We start from the raw sequence: 13,930 nt of genomic DNA, 5'->3' as shown, positions 1-13,930 counted from the left end.
TATCTCCATAGTTATTTTCTGATTTCTCGGTAAATTACTCTATGTGTGTAGCGGTCGGGAGTAGCGACGCCGCTCGGCCAAACTCCTGCGAATCATATGTAATATCACTTGTTAACCCGTATGTACTGTGTAAAAGCTTGTCATGTTTTACACAATCGCGTGCATTGTTTATGTGTCGCTTTTCCCTGAAGTCGAGCTCACTCGTATATGTGGGGAGGGGGGCAAAAGTACGATAAACATATCCGCGGGGAAATTGATTCGCGGCGCAGAGGTCGCCGCGGATCCCGCGGATCTAATTATACCGCGGATCTAAGTAGACTTACAGTATGTACATATATTCATATACGGTATAACCACAGTATACAGTATAACCACAACAGTCAAAAGAACAGCAAAGCACCCTGCAATTACTCAATACCTTACTAAGGTGGAGTTCTCATTATGGATTCTTTAGATTTTTGCTTTGAATCCAGGTATTCTCCTTGCCACGAAAGCTTGAAAGACTGCATTTTTATCGAGAATAGCAGTATTGTTTCCTGTTTGAGAGTGAGACTTGTCCGTGAATGTTGATTGTGCTGAAAGAATCAATCAGAATTTTGCTTTGAAATCTGGTACTCTCCTTGTCACCAAAGCTTAAAGTACTGCATTTTTATCAAGAATAGCCACATTGTTTTCTGTCTGAGAATGATACTTGTCGGTGAATGCTAATTATGTTGAAAGAATCTATCAGAATTTTGCTCTAAATTCTGGTGTTCTCTTTGCCACTAAAGCTTGGAAGACTGGATTTTATCGAGAACATTGATATTGTTTTCCATGTTAAAGTCTGTTACTCTTGTACGTGAATGTTGTGTGTTGAAAGAACCCAGCCACAGCTTGGTGTGTTGGCTGAGCCTTGAGTTGATCTATTTAGAACCAAGGCAGAAAGGGATTAAGACGAGGCGGACGCAGAAGGGTCCTGATTGGTGCGAGGTTGTTACACACGCTCTGTCTACCGTGGCCGTGTTTGTTTTGCTCCGGCGCTCTGGTAGATTGTTGAGAGGGAAGGTTGTGATTAAGCTCCGCCGACTGTGAACTGACTGTTCATAACAGAAGGTATGAAACGTACAACTTTATGGTGACATCGCCTTGTTGATGTCTTCGTAATAGTACTCGATTAGATCATGTCCATATTCACCTGTTTTGAAGCTGTTCTGAACTGATTTGACTGACAAGGCTGCAGCAAAGGGAGGTGTTTGTTCTTAGCTTTAACCTGTGAGTCGTGCTATGACTACAGAAGCATTTTCAATATTGCGATGAAGCCCTGTGTTTGCATTGAGAGAATTGTAGCAGTGTAATTTCTGACATTTTGCTGAATGTGTTGAAAGACAATTGTAGATGCTAAAAACTAGGACAGTGTGGTTTACTATACAAGATGTCATAAACCAGTAATATTTACATAATTAATTAAACATGTACCGTATACGGTAGTCTTTATTGAGCTCAGTCTTTATGGACTGTTACCAGGCCTGGCTGGAGTGTCTCTGTTCTCGCTCCTCTAGCTAGAAGAAACTCTTCAGCATTGTTATTTGCGTACAATGGTGTTATCTGCCTTCATCAGGCTTAAGGAGCAAATTGGTCGTGAAACTGAAGCGTCCCGGGTTGTCCTGGTGCTGAAAGATAAAATACCTCTCCAACTCTGTGGCTGTAACTTTAACAAAGGTATCTCAACTTATGGACACCTCCCATTGTTTAGAGTTCTTCTACTAGAAAATATGCTTACAGCACGTTTGCCATCTAAACACTTCATCCCTGGAGTTTATAGGACAGAAAGGAACCTGGGGTGAGCAGGATCTGACAGTATCACTGTAAGGACTGGAAACAAAGGTGTATATTTAGAGCTCAGACTGTATTACTTGGCAGGATTGGTTGATTAGTCACACTGAATGCTTGGTGAAGCCACCACCCATCCTGTGTGACATCAGATGACAGTTTTGAAAGGGCATGTATGTGTTGTAACTTGTACATTCCCACAAGGAACTGGGTTTCCGAGTTTTGATTTAGAAAGAGGGTCTGCATTTTTTTCCCGTAAGGGATAGGCAGCCTATTTTTATTTCCTGTAATTCGTAGGGAAAGCTGTCTTTAAATTTAATATCCATGTAATTCGTAGCGAGGCGACCAAATTGCATAATCGCCTTCCTTGACTTCAAGGTAATACGTGGGGGGTTCTTCTAAATTCAGCATCAAGTATTGTTGGGACCCCCATGCAGACCCTCAGAAAAGAAGAAGTGATGTAAAGTTCCTTATAGTCACTTGGAAATCTGCCATTGTCTGACAATATTTTGTGTAAATGCTATCAGGAAGGACCACGCATCAGGGAGACAAGACTGTTACAAGTGTTAGGTACTTCTCGTATGTGGGCAATGCAATGAATGTTGTTCTTTGTGGTATTCTTGATCAACAACCTAAATCTATATAAGGTAGTAGACATTTTTCTGTGGAAGGTTGAGTCAGCTAATAGATTCAAATCAGCTCTTGTCAAATGTGTCGTGTACGTGTACATGTTACCACTCAAAGACTAGCCACTATGCATGAATGTAGATGGCTTTAAATTGTCGAAAGAAGTTTGATGAAACAGGGCAATCAGAGATGGCAGACTTCACTCCTTATCCTAACCGCTCATTCCCGCATATAAAAATCGCATCACTGTATGACCTCTGGATGTATGGCAATGCTGCATTGTGTTTATTTATCTATTTATTGGTTTGGCTTGTGTTTATTAGGACAACTTCAAGTTCAATCACAAAAACACAGAAAAGAAAAAGAAATACTTCTCTATACCTTGGGTCACTTTTTGCCATCATTTGCTCATCTATGAAGCTCGTGCAAACTGCTGAATGCTAACTCCCAACAAGTCCCAAGAATGTGTCCATGTCCTTGAGAAATTCTGTATGCATAGTAGCAACCTGGGCATGGCATGTGGAACCTGTCTGCAAATAAAACTATGTAAAGACTCTGCTCAGACAGGTAACAGCATTCCTCGCTATGGCTGGTATGCATTCTGATACAGTTTACTACATATGTCAAATTATTGAGAAAAGTGGGGATAGAGTTAAAGTTTCTCCTCCCCTTTGTAGTAAGCTCCTAGATCTGTTTGCAGAGGATTTGAACAACATCTAGGTTATATCCTGTGATTACATTTGTTTTGACAGGTTCCAGAAAAATGAATATGTCATGTTACATTCTGCCATTAATGATGTATAACCTGAATACTCTCTAAATATCCACCTGCAATTTGCACAAAAATTTATGAGATTGTAAAAACAGATACAGACATTTTACAACTTTTTGGCTTGAAGAAATTCCGCCTCTGTATCATGCATCACACATTGCAGGGTAACATTCAATGTAGTATTTTGAGCCTTAAAGTAAAAAGTCATTCTATACTGAGCCTGATAGACTTTTCTTTTCCCTAATCACAGGTGTGTGCCACAGGTAACAGCCCGGGGACCCTGGCAGCCTGCAGCTCGACCACCCTGTGACAACAAGCCTCCGGGATTTTCTGGGATTTGGAATGGTCCGCATTCCTGCCGCTTGTTCAAACCGTGTTCTGTAGACCCAACAAGGTGAGCAGCGCATCGCCAATGACCACACCACCACCCCAGACCTCGCAGGACAGCTGTGTAGTAGGGAGGGGCGCTCGGGGGCCGTGTTCGTGGGATGGGCGCCATGGAGGGGGAGTGCTACTTCTATGATTTCTACGACTTCGGCGGCGGGCTTGGCAGCATGATCCGGCATGCGCCCGAGCTGGAGGAGATCACCGTCCTTCCCGAGACGCCCGCGTCTCCGCTCAACACGACGACCACGACGAACACGAACTTTAACTTCGAGATGATCGATGACACCGGTCCGAGAGGCATGTTGACACCAGACATGATTCGGATAGAATATCCGCAGCTGCCACTGGCTATTGAAGATGTAAGTTTTTTGTGTTTTATTTTTCATTCTCTCTTTCTTGTTGGTATTCTCCTACCAACTGATTTTGCTGTGCTATAAAGGTAGAATATATTAGAAAAATAACCAGATTATTGACCAAAAAGTGTACAGCCCAATATTAATCTTACTTGTTTGAAATGATATTGACAATTTTAGATTTAATGTTAGCAAAAATAGAAGACACAAAATCAAGCTGAGAAACTCAGTCAAAATAGTAACGTTAATTATAAGTTGGAGGAAAATGCTTTATACCCATGGACTATACACATGTGTCAAACTCATGAAGAATAGAGCACAATAATTACATTTTACTTTCAGGTCAGTGCTTAAAAGGCAGTTTGTCAGTTATGGTTAACCATTCTAAAAGTGTCTGTCAGACCGTACTTAATTTGCGTCAACCCCCCTGGCCCTTTGATTGGTTCAGGAGTTCGGTTATGAAAGTATCTGTCAAAGTGTACTTAATTTGCACCTGTACTCTGGCCCCATTAACCAGTTTGGAGGTTGGGTGAGGTCTTCGTCTAACCTTTCCAAACAACCTGCTACTCTACAAGTACGAGGGTCTGCATGGGGGGTTCCAACAATGCTTTACGCTGAATTCAGAAGAAACCTCCACGTATTACGCTAAAATCAAGGGAGGCTGTTACGCCAAATACGGCACCTCGCTACGAGTTACGAGTATAAGACGGTTTTCCCTACGAATTACGGGAAGTAAAAATTTTCTGCCTATGCCTTACGGAAAAGAGCATGCACACCCCCCTCTACACTTGCGTCTCTGATTCTGGCTTGTCCACAATGCCGCAGTGTGTGGACTAAAATGGCAGGTTTGGGGCTGGCTTGTTTATGTACTTGAAGATTACCAGGTGTGAGTGAAGTTGCCATGTTGAAATGTTGTGGTTTAAGCCACTCTCAAGTTCACTCAAGCAGACTGGGGATGTATTAAAAGCAACTCTCTCAGTCTGTAGCCTCCTGTACAAACCTAATCTGAGTGACTTGCTAGCCTCCGTTGCAGTCCTTTTCCCCGCAGCGTTTTTTTTTTCAATTTTTTTTTTGGGGGGGGGGGGGCGCCACGTATCTGCTTGGGATCCCGTTTCCGCCGTGCCTCTGTGTCCGCTGTAGACCCTGTGTCCGCTGCTGGGGAAGGACTGCGTTTTGTCGCTTCCAGCAAAGGCAATTAATGTATCCGCGAGAAGTAATTTACACTACCGGGAGAAGTAATTCACACTACCGCGAGAAGCAATTCAAATGTTACGTTGCACAAAGCCCACGTGAAGTGACGCATGCTTCCTTGCAAATGATTATCATGTTGTCTTCGAAGTCGAGTTACAAATTGTCTGAAATGTGGCCTGATGTTTCTTTCTATTGCTGATATCTTCTGTGGATTCAGCCGTCGTAGCTAAGAGATCTTATAATTAGAGCGTTTCTTTTACGACAGAGAAGACAACAAAGGGTCAGCCGGTTAGATTATGATCGGTCATTGTCTAGCGCAGCGTGCGCGGAGAAAGTATTGCAGCTTTCTCACGCTTTGTGGGACATGTTTGAGCCACGTTTCCTTGCACGAAAAGCACAAAATCATTATAGCAACTTCGATGGATGTACAAAGGAAAAGAATGCGAAAGGTTCGTTTATTTAGGTGTCCGTCCGTCGTGTTTTGAAAAGACATCCCGGCAACCGTTAGAACGTTGTCGCTGGTCAAAGGGGCATGAAGATTCCCCCGCGCTGGCCGTGTTTATTACGGGAAGTTCGCACATCCGTGGCAATGGTGATAAGTGATTTTTAATGGGCCTTTGCTGGAAGCGACAAAACGCAGTCCTTCCCCAGCAGCGGACACAGGGTCTATAGCGGACACAGAGGCACGGCGGATACGGGATCCCAAGCAGATACGTGGCGCCCCCCCCCCCCCCCCAAAAAAAAAATTGAAAAAAAAACGCTGCGGGGAAAAGGACTGCAACGGAGGCTAGTGACTTGCAGTCTTCTATGTTTTATGGGGGGCTGATTTGCGCTGTTCTCTGATCGCTCATATATAAATGTTTGTATAACGTGTATAAAAAAAAAAAATCTAGTGTTCAAATTGATGAGTTGAAATAAATTTCCTGCCACCTTAATAACAGTAAAGTTTAACATGTTGTTATTGTACTTGAATTCTGGCAAAATTAGCATAATTAGAGACACATGAACCCCTTGATCTCGTCTCACTTCCTCTTTTCCGAAGTACCGTATTGTAAATAGCTATTTGCTATGTCAATTATACCTTCTCTCAAGAATTGCCATCTGGCAAAATACCAGACAGAGTTCCTTTTGTTCAATCAGGTGTGTCCTGTACCCTTTCAGCCTTTGATGCCTTATGATATTTTGAAAACAAGCTGATCAGATATCGGTAAAATACCGGTTACCAAATTAGGGCTTCTCAATTCAGGAGTTCAGAGGGAGCAATGCGGAACATATTGAGCCTTGGGTCTTTTTATGTTGTTATCCATCTCTCAAGGTATAAATCATTGTTGACCTGCCACCTTACATCCTACATCCCAAAGAAGGTATTGACTTGACAGGGTTTTTCCTTGAAAAATTGAACAAGAGGGAGCACACACAGGCGCGGGAGTGAGTTCTATGTATCTATGGAAGAATTGATCGCTGAAGGCTGTTTGGTGGGGATTAAGCTAAAATCTGAATTCTCCTGGAAACCTGTTGTTCTGATGGGCTGAAAAAGAGCTGCAGCTCCCCTCTTTCCCGATTTAGATGAATCCCTGCTTGAGCTCACACCAAAACTTGAGTATTTCTCACACAAACTTTACAATCATGTTAGATCCCTTTTGGCCTGTGCTATACTTTGTACATCAAGGGGTCAGTCATAGACAAGTTACACAAAGTTCAGCTTCCTTGTGACAAAAAAGTTTTTCATGATTTCATGTCTACAGTCAGTTTTGCCTAGCCTGAGGGCTCCTGAAATATTTTGAATACAGCTAGTGTAGGAGCCCTAGTAGTGATTGGATGTCACCCAGGCTCTTCAAATCAAAGCCTCTCTGAAGCCTCTCTGAAACAACTTGCAAGATGTCTGTGAGTGGAGTTTTACACCCAGGGTAACTGAAGGAAGGTTACAGTCTCCCTTTTCCTTTGAAGTGTTGTAGGGGGAAGAAGTACATGTAATTGTTATGAAAGTTGATATGTCCCAATTTTCTCAGTGCGGCTGCTTGGCTGACCCTTGCTTACCCAGGGTTTTAGTCTTGGGTTTCAGACAAATTAGCAGACCTAGACATGTACTACATGAAGGTCTGTTCTAACATGGGGTTTCAGCTAGATGATAACAAAGACAGTGCAGATTAATTATGTGTAATAATTATGTGTAATAAGTATGTGGTAATTACAAAATATTGAAATTCTGTTGTCAATTTTGTGTTGATTCACATCAAAAAATAATTTTGCTAAATGTTGATAGAGAAGGAAATCATCTTCAAAGAAAAATCATTTTCAAACCTCAGAATTCTTATGCAAGAGTAACATTTATGAATTAGAAAGATTTCTCTGCAAATAATCAATTCACAACGCAGTTGCAGACAATGCAATTTTTTCAGTAACTTTTAAGTTTATATAAGAGCTAACATTCAACTGTCTTGCTTCAATTTCAAACACTAAAGGAAAGTTCAAACAGAAATAAATTGTGCTCACGAATCTAGATAAAGTTGCTTAATTTATGCATCCATTTTTGGTACAGTAAGAAACCCAGAAATGAAATTATCGTTCAGTAGTACAGTACTTCATTTCCTGGTGTGTTGGTACTGTATCCTGTGTATGGTATTCTGTTGTTTATCTCTCCCAGACATCTTGATTACAGATGAAGCATCTTCCTGGTATCATTAATCTTCATTTGTGTGTCTGATTGACAGAAGCGTGTCACATGTTCCCAATTTTCACATTCATCAACTTTTGTTCTCTTCTCCTGGAATCCTGTTGTTCTGCTGGTCTGCTTGGTGGTACCCTGAAGAAGTGGAAGCCACTCTTTGACAAGGTATGTGATGTCAGAATTCTCTGTTTACAAATGTGTGATGTCATAAGTCTTTTAAAAAGACTTATATGTCACTGCTAAAGAGGTAATGAAATCATTACCATAGCTTGTCCACAACACCAGATATCAAAACCGGAAGCTCCGCTGAAGTACCATGACAAGCCACTAGGGGGACCAAAATCTATGTATTTCGAGGTCTTATCAAGATCTACCAACATACCAAATGTCATGACAATCCATTTAGGTCTTCTTGAGTTATCGTGTTGACAGTGAGACAGACAGACACACACACACACACACAAACCAACGCTCGCACAAACATAACCTTCTATGCTCCTGAACAATGATTAATGGCCTTACCCTAAACCACTTCACCCTCCAGTGAAACATAATGGCCTGTCCCCTCTGATAAGTATAATTAACAGTGAAGGTGACCCTGTAAATGAGAAGCTTATTTTCCCTGACCCATGGCTACCTGGCATGTATGCTTCATTGCCACTGGGGGAAATCTGTGGTTTCATCTAACATTGGCGACCATGTTCTGTTCTGTTCTGCGACTTCCCATGTTGCCATCCCAAAAGAAACATGTTATTACAGCTTTGTTGATGCCATGCTTGTGTGTGGCATTCATAAACTGTGATGTGACAACATACAAGTAAGGAAGTTGTTTCCTTTCACCAAGGTAGGGAGGGCTATAGTATACAGAAGTTAAAACTGTAAGTGTAGTTAGTTACTGTTACAGTAGTCAACCTCCTTGCAGTAGTAAAGGCCTTGGGTAGGATACATGATACACCTGGGATATGTAAAGAGAGGAAGCAGAACTACAGTACCTGGCCCAGACATTTGAAGCAAATGTACAAGATCTCCCCATGAAATATGTAGAGATCGTATTTATGATTTTTGACTGAAAGAAAATCCAACATGACCATGTCACTCTGTTTTCTTTGCCTAGTATTGGCTCAGTGGATTCAGTAGACACTAGTGCAGATTATAGTAAAAACTTGAGCCTTAACAAAAACTTAAGCCTCCCCAGCACAATGTTCCTCTTTGAAGGGGGCCGAGGATCATGGTTCATCCAATTATCTTGTCACAAGGCATTACCAAAAGGTGTTAAGTTGACATTTGAACAGACAAAGTTTTTTTTTAGCCTCCTTGGGTAGGAATCTAATTGCTTTGACCAAATATTTCATACCAAAAGACTTTAAGTCACACTGTTTGGGATTTGGAAAGGGGTCAGATGCCAACACTCACAATTTGCCCTTGGGAAATAAGTAGGTATGAAAATTGAGAAAATTGAGACCAGCACTGTGAAGGACAAAGGATTTAAGAAGATATCAGCAATTTTCAGGGCTGGGTAGCTTTCTTTGGCACCATTGTTAGTGGGGTCACCAGAGGTCAAAAGGTAATCATAAGGTTGAAAATTACTCCTGAAGGTTCCATTGTTGTACAAGAGTCAAATGTATTAAAGAGTGTCATGAAAGAAAGGAACTCAAGATGAAAGGAATTTACAGTCAGGCAGGTTATCTTGCCTCAGTCTTGATGTTTTAAGCAAATTTGAATTCTATTTTGAACCAAGAAGAGAAGAACAAATTGTAATAGATGTGTTTAGGTTTGAGTGAGTGAGTGAGTGAGTGAGTGAGTGAGTGAGTGAGTGAGTGAGTGAGTGAGTGAGTGAGTGAGTGAGTGAGTGAGTGAGTGAGTGAGTGAGTGAGTGAGTGAGTGAGTGAGTGGCAAAGTATAGAAAGATCTGATAAATCAAGGACATTATATAGTGTCCTTGGATAAATGTAAACCTGGTATTCTTCCCTATTGTAGCTACAATAGTGATGGATGCCAGGCTAGATATATGTGGTAGCAAATAAAAAAAGACAAAAAGAAGCCACCCATAGAAGCAGAACATAGAGGGACCATTTGTATCAATTAGCACCTCTTTACAATGAACATTATGAATCTGTAAATTGTAAGCTAATTTCAGATAGCCACCAGATAAAACAGTTTAGTTAACTGTTGGTAGGAAATTTGCTTCTTTAAGTTTAACCCAGCGCATAGCTAGAATTCTTTCAGCTATGCATACTATTACATTGTCATCCATCCTATGTATTGCCAGATGCCACAGTAAAAGTAGATGTATAATTTGAACAACTGGGTTCTTTTTTTAAATCTGACACCTCTTTTCTTCACCATTGTCCTTTCCATACAACAGGTTTTTCAATAACTTTGAAAATAGCAATTCTCTGGCCATTTCACCCCACTTGGGCTGGGACAAAGCCTGCATCTCTTTATCTGTATCACAACAAATGGGCACCTCCCATCCACCCACTCTGTGCAGGGAGAGAGATACTGAAGGGAACAGCCAGACAATAGGGCAGGCTAGTGCTATTGTCATGCAAAATCTGTGACATTACTGTGATGTATGGCATGCTTTGTTGTTCCAGACATTGTTGTAACCAATCGACATTGAAATTTGTAAAAATTTGTCCCAAAACAGAATGTTTTTTTGATGATTGCACATTTTAGCATGGGTCTTACATTTTGGTATACTGTTGTGATAGAAATATGCTAACATATAGATTGAAGTTGACAAGGACACTTTTTTAGCCAAACTAAAAAAGGTCACCCTTAAGATGTGCTAGCCTGTATTTCCTGCTTTGGGCTGCTTGACATATAATTATGCGAGTTTTTGGAAGCTAAAGGGTCTCCTATTACAGTTGTCTCCTCAGCTCTCTGTGTCTTTCAACTCTGACCAACTGAAGAAAAGAGTTTGAAAAATTCTTGGGATAGAATTAGCTATAGACAGAGGGGAAAGGGTCTGACAGGCATTCGGGAGGCCCCGGTAGCTATTTTGGAGGTCCCCTCGTGTCTTATAGGACTTAATAAGGAAGATGGCTTCAGGTCTTCCAAAATAGCATACTCTATAGGACTATCTTGGAATTCACTTTTGATTTGACAAAAAGAAAAAATTGTATTGTATGAAGGTTTGAATAGTTTTTCTAAACAGTCTACATTATCGTCTTTTTCCAAGCCCAACTAAATCCATTTGATGGAAAAGTGGCTGATCACCCAAGTTGAAGTCTGTCAATATGTATGAAATACATGTAGAATGATTCAGTCTGTCCCAATGTATTTGAAAGCCTAGAGAGCTTTTAAAAGTTATGTCGAAGAAGACAAATGTGTTTCAGCTATATCTATATGACAAGATATTGTTTGAAATAGCATCACCAAGGCCTATGCCCAGGTTAAGTCAACTTTATTCTGTCTACTAGACCCAGATGAACAGTTTCCTATTGTCAACACCAGTGTTTGGACAGGAGGCTTTTACAAATATTTGCAGACTTAGAGGCAACATGTCCCTGGTACATTTTGTAGATTCTTCCTGCTGACAGGAGGAAACATGAACTTGACTGATGACCGTCTGGTCACAAGGTCATGTTCTATTCTAACCCCAAGGTCACAGATAATCTGCTGTGGGCTTAGCATGACCTCCCACATAGGCAGACAAGGTCAGATGAGAAAATCCACCCACCCCTTCTTCTTGGACTTGGAATAATATGAAAGGATGGAGATCTGTATTTCTAGTGAAAATAACATATTACCGTAAATGAAAATTTGGCAATTATAACTTGCCCCCACCAAGTTTAGATGGCATTCAGGTTTAGTAGGTTTATGGAAGCTTAAGTAGTTGAAGGGATACTGGTTAACCAAATGAATTTCAGTGTGACCAAGGATCTAGGTTATAAGACTGAGCCATCCCTAAACAAAAAACATTTTAGCTCACTTCCAGTGCAGTCGGTCTGAAACATTTGGTGTGGTGAAGGTGCTTTCTCTAAAGTGTTATATAACTTCCTTCCAAGCTACAGCCTATAAGCATGTAGATAGACAGAGGAAACCTTTGGCAGAGGTTCTGTCTCCTATAGCCTGACTAAATCACGCTCCTAGCGGCTGGTCTGACAGTTACCGGCCCCCTCTAATCCCAGCCAGCGAGAGATTCTGTAAACACAGGCTAGCATCTCCTAGTCTTGAATGATAAAGCTATCTAGCATACAGTCTTCCCAAAAGCTGCAGAGGCATGCGTTGGATAAAGTACATTGTATTTTAAGCCTGCTACTTCTCTATCCCTAGGGATGTCCCTGTTGTTCAACTGGTAGCAGCCTCACAGTTGAGCTCTTGATTCCAATTAGTTGCATAGTAGTTGGTAACTTCGAGACCCTGGTTCAAGTCCCGGGGTCAGGACATCTCGCACCATTTTTTGGAAGGGGCGTAAAATGGGGGTCCCGTGTTGAAGGAAGTGCCTTCATCATGCATGTTAAACTTGCATGATGGGCTAGGAACCTCTCCCTGTAAAACTATACCCTGCTACTGAAACAGCAAGGAAACTACCCTATGTGCCGCTAGGCACTACAAGGGTCTAAACAAACGAACTTCTCTATCCCTACCCAGTACGACTTGGACCGCGATGGCGTGATCTCCGTGCAGCGGTTCCTGCGTGTCCTCCGGCACCGAGACATGGCGGGAGACATTGACGCCCACCGCCTGAACCTGGTACAGGATCTCCTGCAGCAGGACGAGATGGGGAACATCAGCTTCCAGCAGTTCGTCAACATTGTAAGGACTTATCCATTCTTTACTGGATACTACTACCACTACTACTACCGTACTACTGCTACTACTACTACTGTCTAACAATGTGGTTATGATTGGTCGATTGGGCATCAGAAGGATGATGGCTGAGACACAAAGGTTTACCGGTTTCGACCTTTAATTAGAAAAGTTTTCATTGAGAATGACAAAGAGTGGTACCACGCTTCCTTTTATACCCTTCTATTGTTATGATTGAATAGAGTGAAAAAGCTGAAGGGGTAGGACTTAGGAGTATACTTATTTTGACACCTTGTTTGACATTTGTATGACACCTCTTGAATTTTCTTCAGCATGAGTCTAACATACTATTCTTGCTGAAGTCGGCAAAGCTAAACATTAATGACATATTTTCTTATATCATCTGTGATTCAAATAAGTTCCATATCTGTTTTTCTAGATGTGTCTCTTTTTGTCTATTATTTAGTAGAAAACAAACTGTCTCGGTTTTCGTTTGCAATAATGTTTATTATCTTCCTCGTGTAGATGTCGTTGCAGATAAAGTTTTGTGTTGCACATAGTTCAAAAAATATCTCTCTAGGAATTTTTATTTGTATAGAAGATTTATTGCAGGACAATTGTACACAGTACATGTGGGCGTGTCATGTTTTTGACTGTATTTTGAATTGCTCTTCAACCAGATGAGCAGCAAGAGAAGGAACAGTTTTCGCTCTGCGGTCCTGTCGAGGGACAGATGTTTGAACAACGGCAACGTCAGCAGCTACCAGCTGGTACAACCTGACGACCAACCGAAGACCTGCTTTCAGAAGTCGGTGCACAGGGTCGCTAAGGAAGTCCTGACGGAGGAGTCCGACAGAAAGATCTACTCCGACTACTACAGCTGTTTCCCTCCCCCACTGCTGATGATCATACTCAGTCTGGTTCAGGTGAGCGACAGAAAAAACTCTCGTCAATCAGCATTGTTTTAAACTCCTCCCTGATGCCTTAAATCCCAAAAGCTAGTAGAGAATGGGGTGCCATTCAGTGTGCTAAAGGTTGAATCGAGAAGTGATGGTGTTTATGACACTGTTCTTTTAAATACTTTTAAAAAGAGTATTTTCGGGCCTCTCCTTATCTTCAAATTTGTAGTTTATTTGAATCTCAATGGTCTCTTTGATATGCTTTCTGTTTATTAACTTTATGTTTTTTAGACTTGACCACAATGAGAAAGGGAAGGCAAAATACTTGCATCAACAACATTTACAAGTTGCCCTCCCACACGCTAAAAACAAAATCAACATTGTGAAGTGTGGATTCTTGAATTATCCTTTTTTTTGTTCCTGTAGCCATTTGTAGTGCAGGTAAAATGTTTCTTAGATATGACAG

General features: G+C 41.3%; 1 protein-coding gene across 1 annotated transcript in view; it reads left to right on the top strand.

Moving 5' to 3' along the window:
• LOC136440803 (rhomboid-related protein 2-like) overlaps nt 1–13,930 on the top strand; it is a 28,565-nt gene that overhangs the window by 9,408 nt on the left and 5,227 nt on the right. Inside the window, exons 2-5 of the mRNA XM_066436919.1 lie at nt 3,459–3,954; nt 7,949–7,972; nt 12,407–12,571; nt 13,246–13,491. Of these exons, the coding sequence (XP_066293016.1) occupies nt 3,697–3,954; nt 7,949–7,972; nt 12,407–12,571; nt 13,246–13,491 (693 nt within the window). The 5' untranslated portion in view covers nt 3,459–3,696. The remainder of the gene's footprint in view (nt 1–3,458; nt 3,955–7,948; nt 7,973–12,406; nt 12,572–13,245; nt 13,492–13,930) is intronic.

Source organism: Branchiostoma lanceolatum, chromosome 8 (assembly GCF_035083965.1).
Source record: "Branchiostoma lanceolatum isolate klBraLanc5 chromosome 8, klBraLanc5.hap2, whole genome shotgun sequence".
Classification (NCBI taxonomy): domain Eukaryota; kingdom Metazoa; phylum Chordata; class Leptocardii; order Amphioxiformes; family Branchiostomatidae; genus Branchiostoma; species Branchiostoma lanceolatum.
This window is presented reverse-complemented; position numbering and strand designations above follow the sequence as displayed.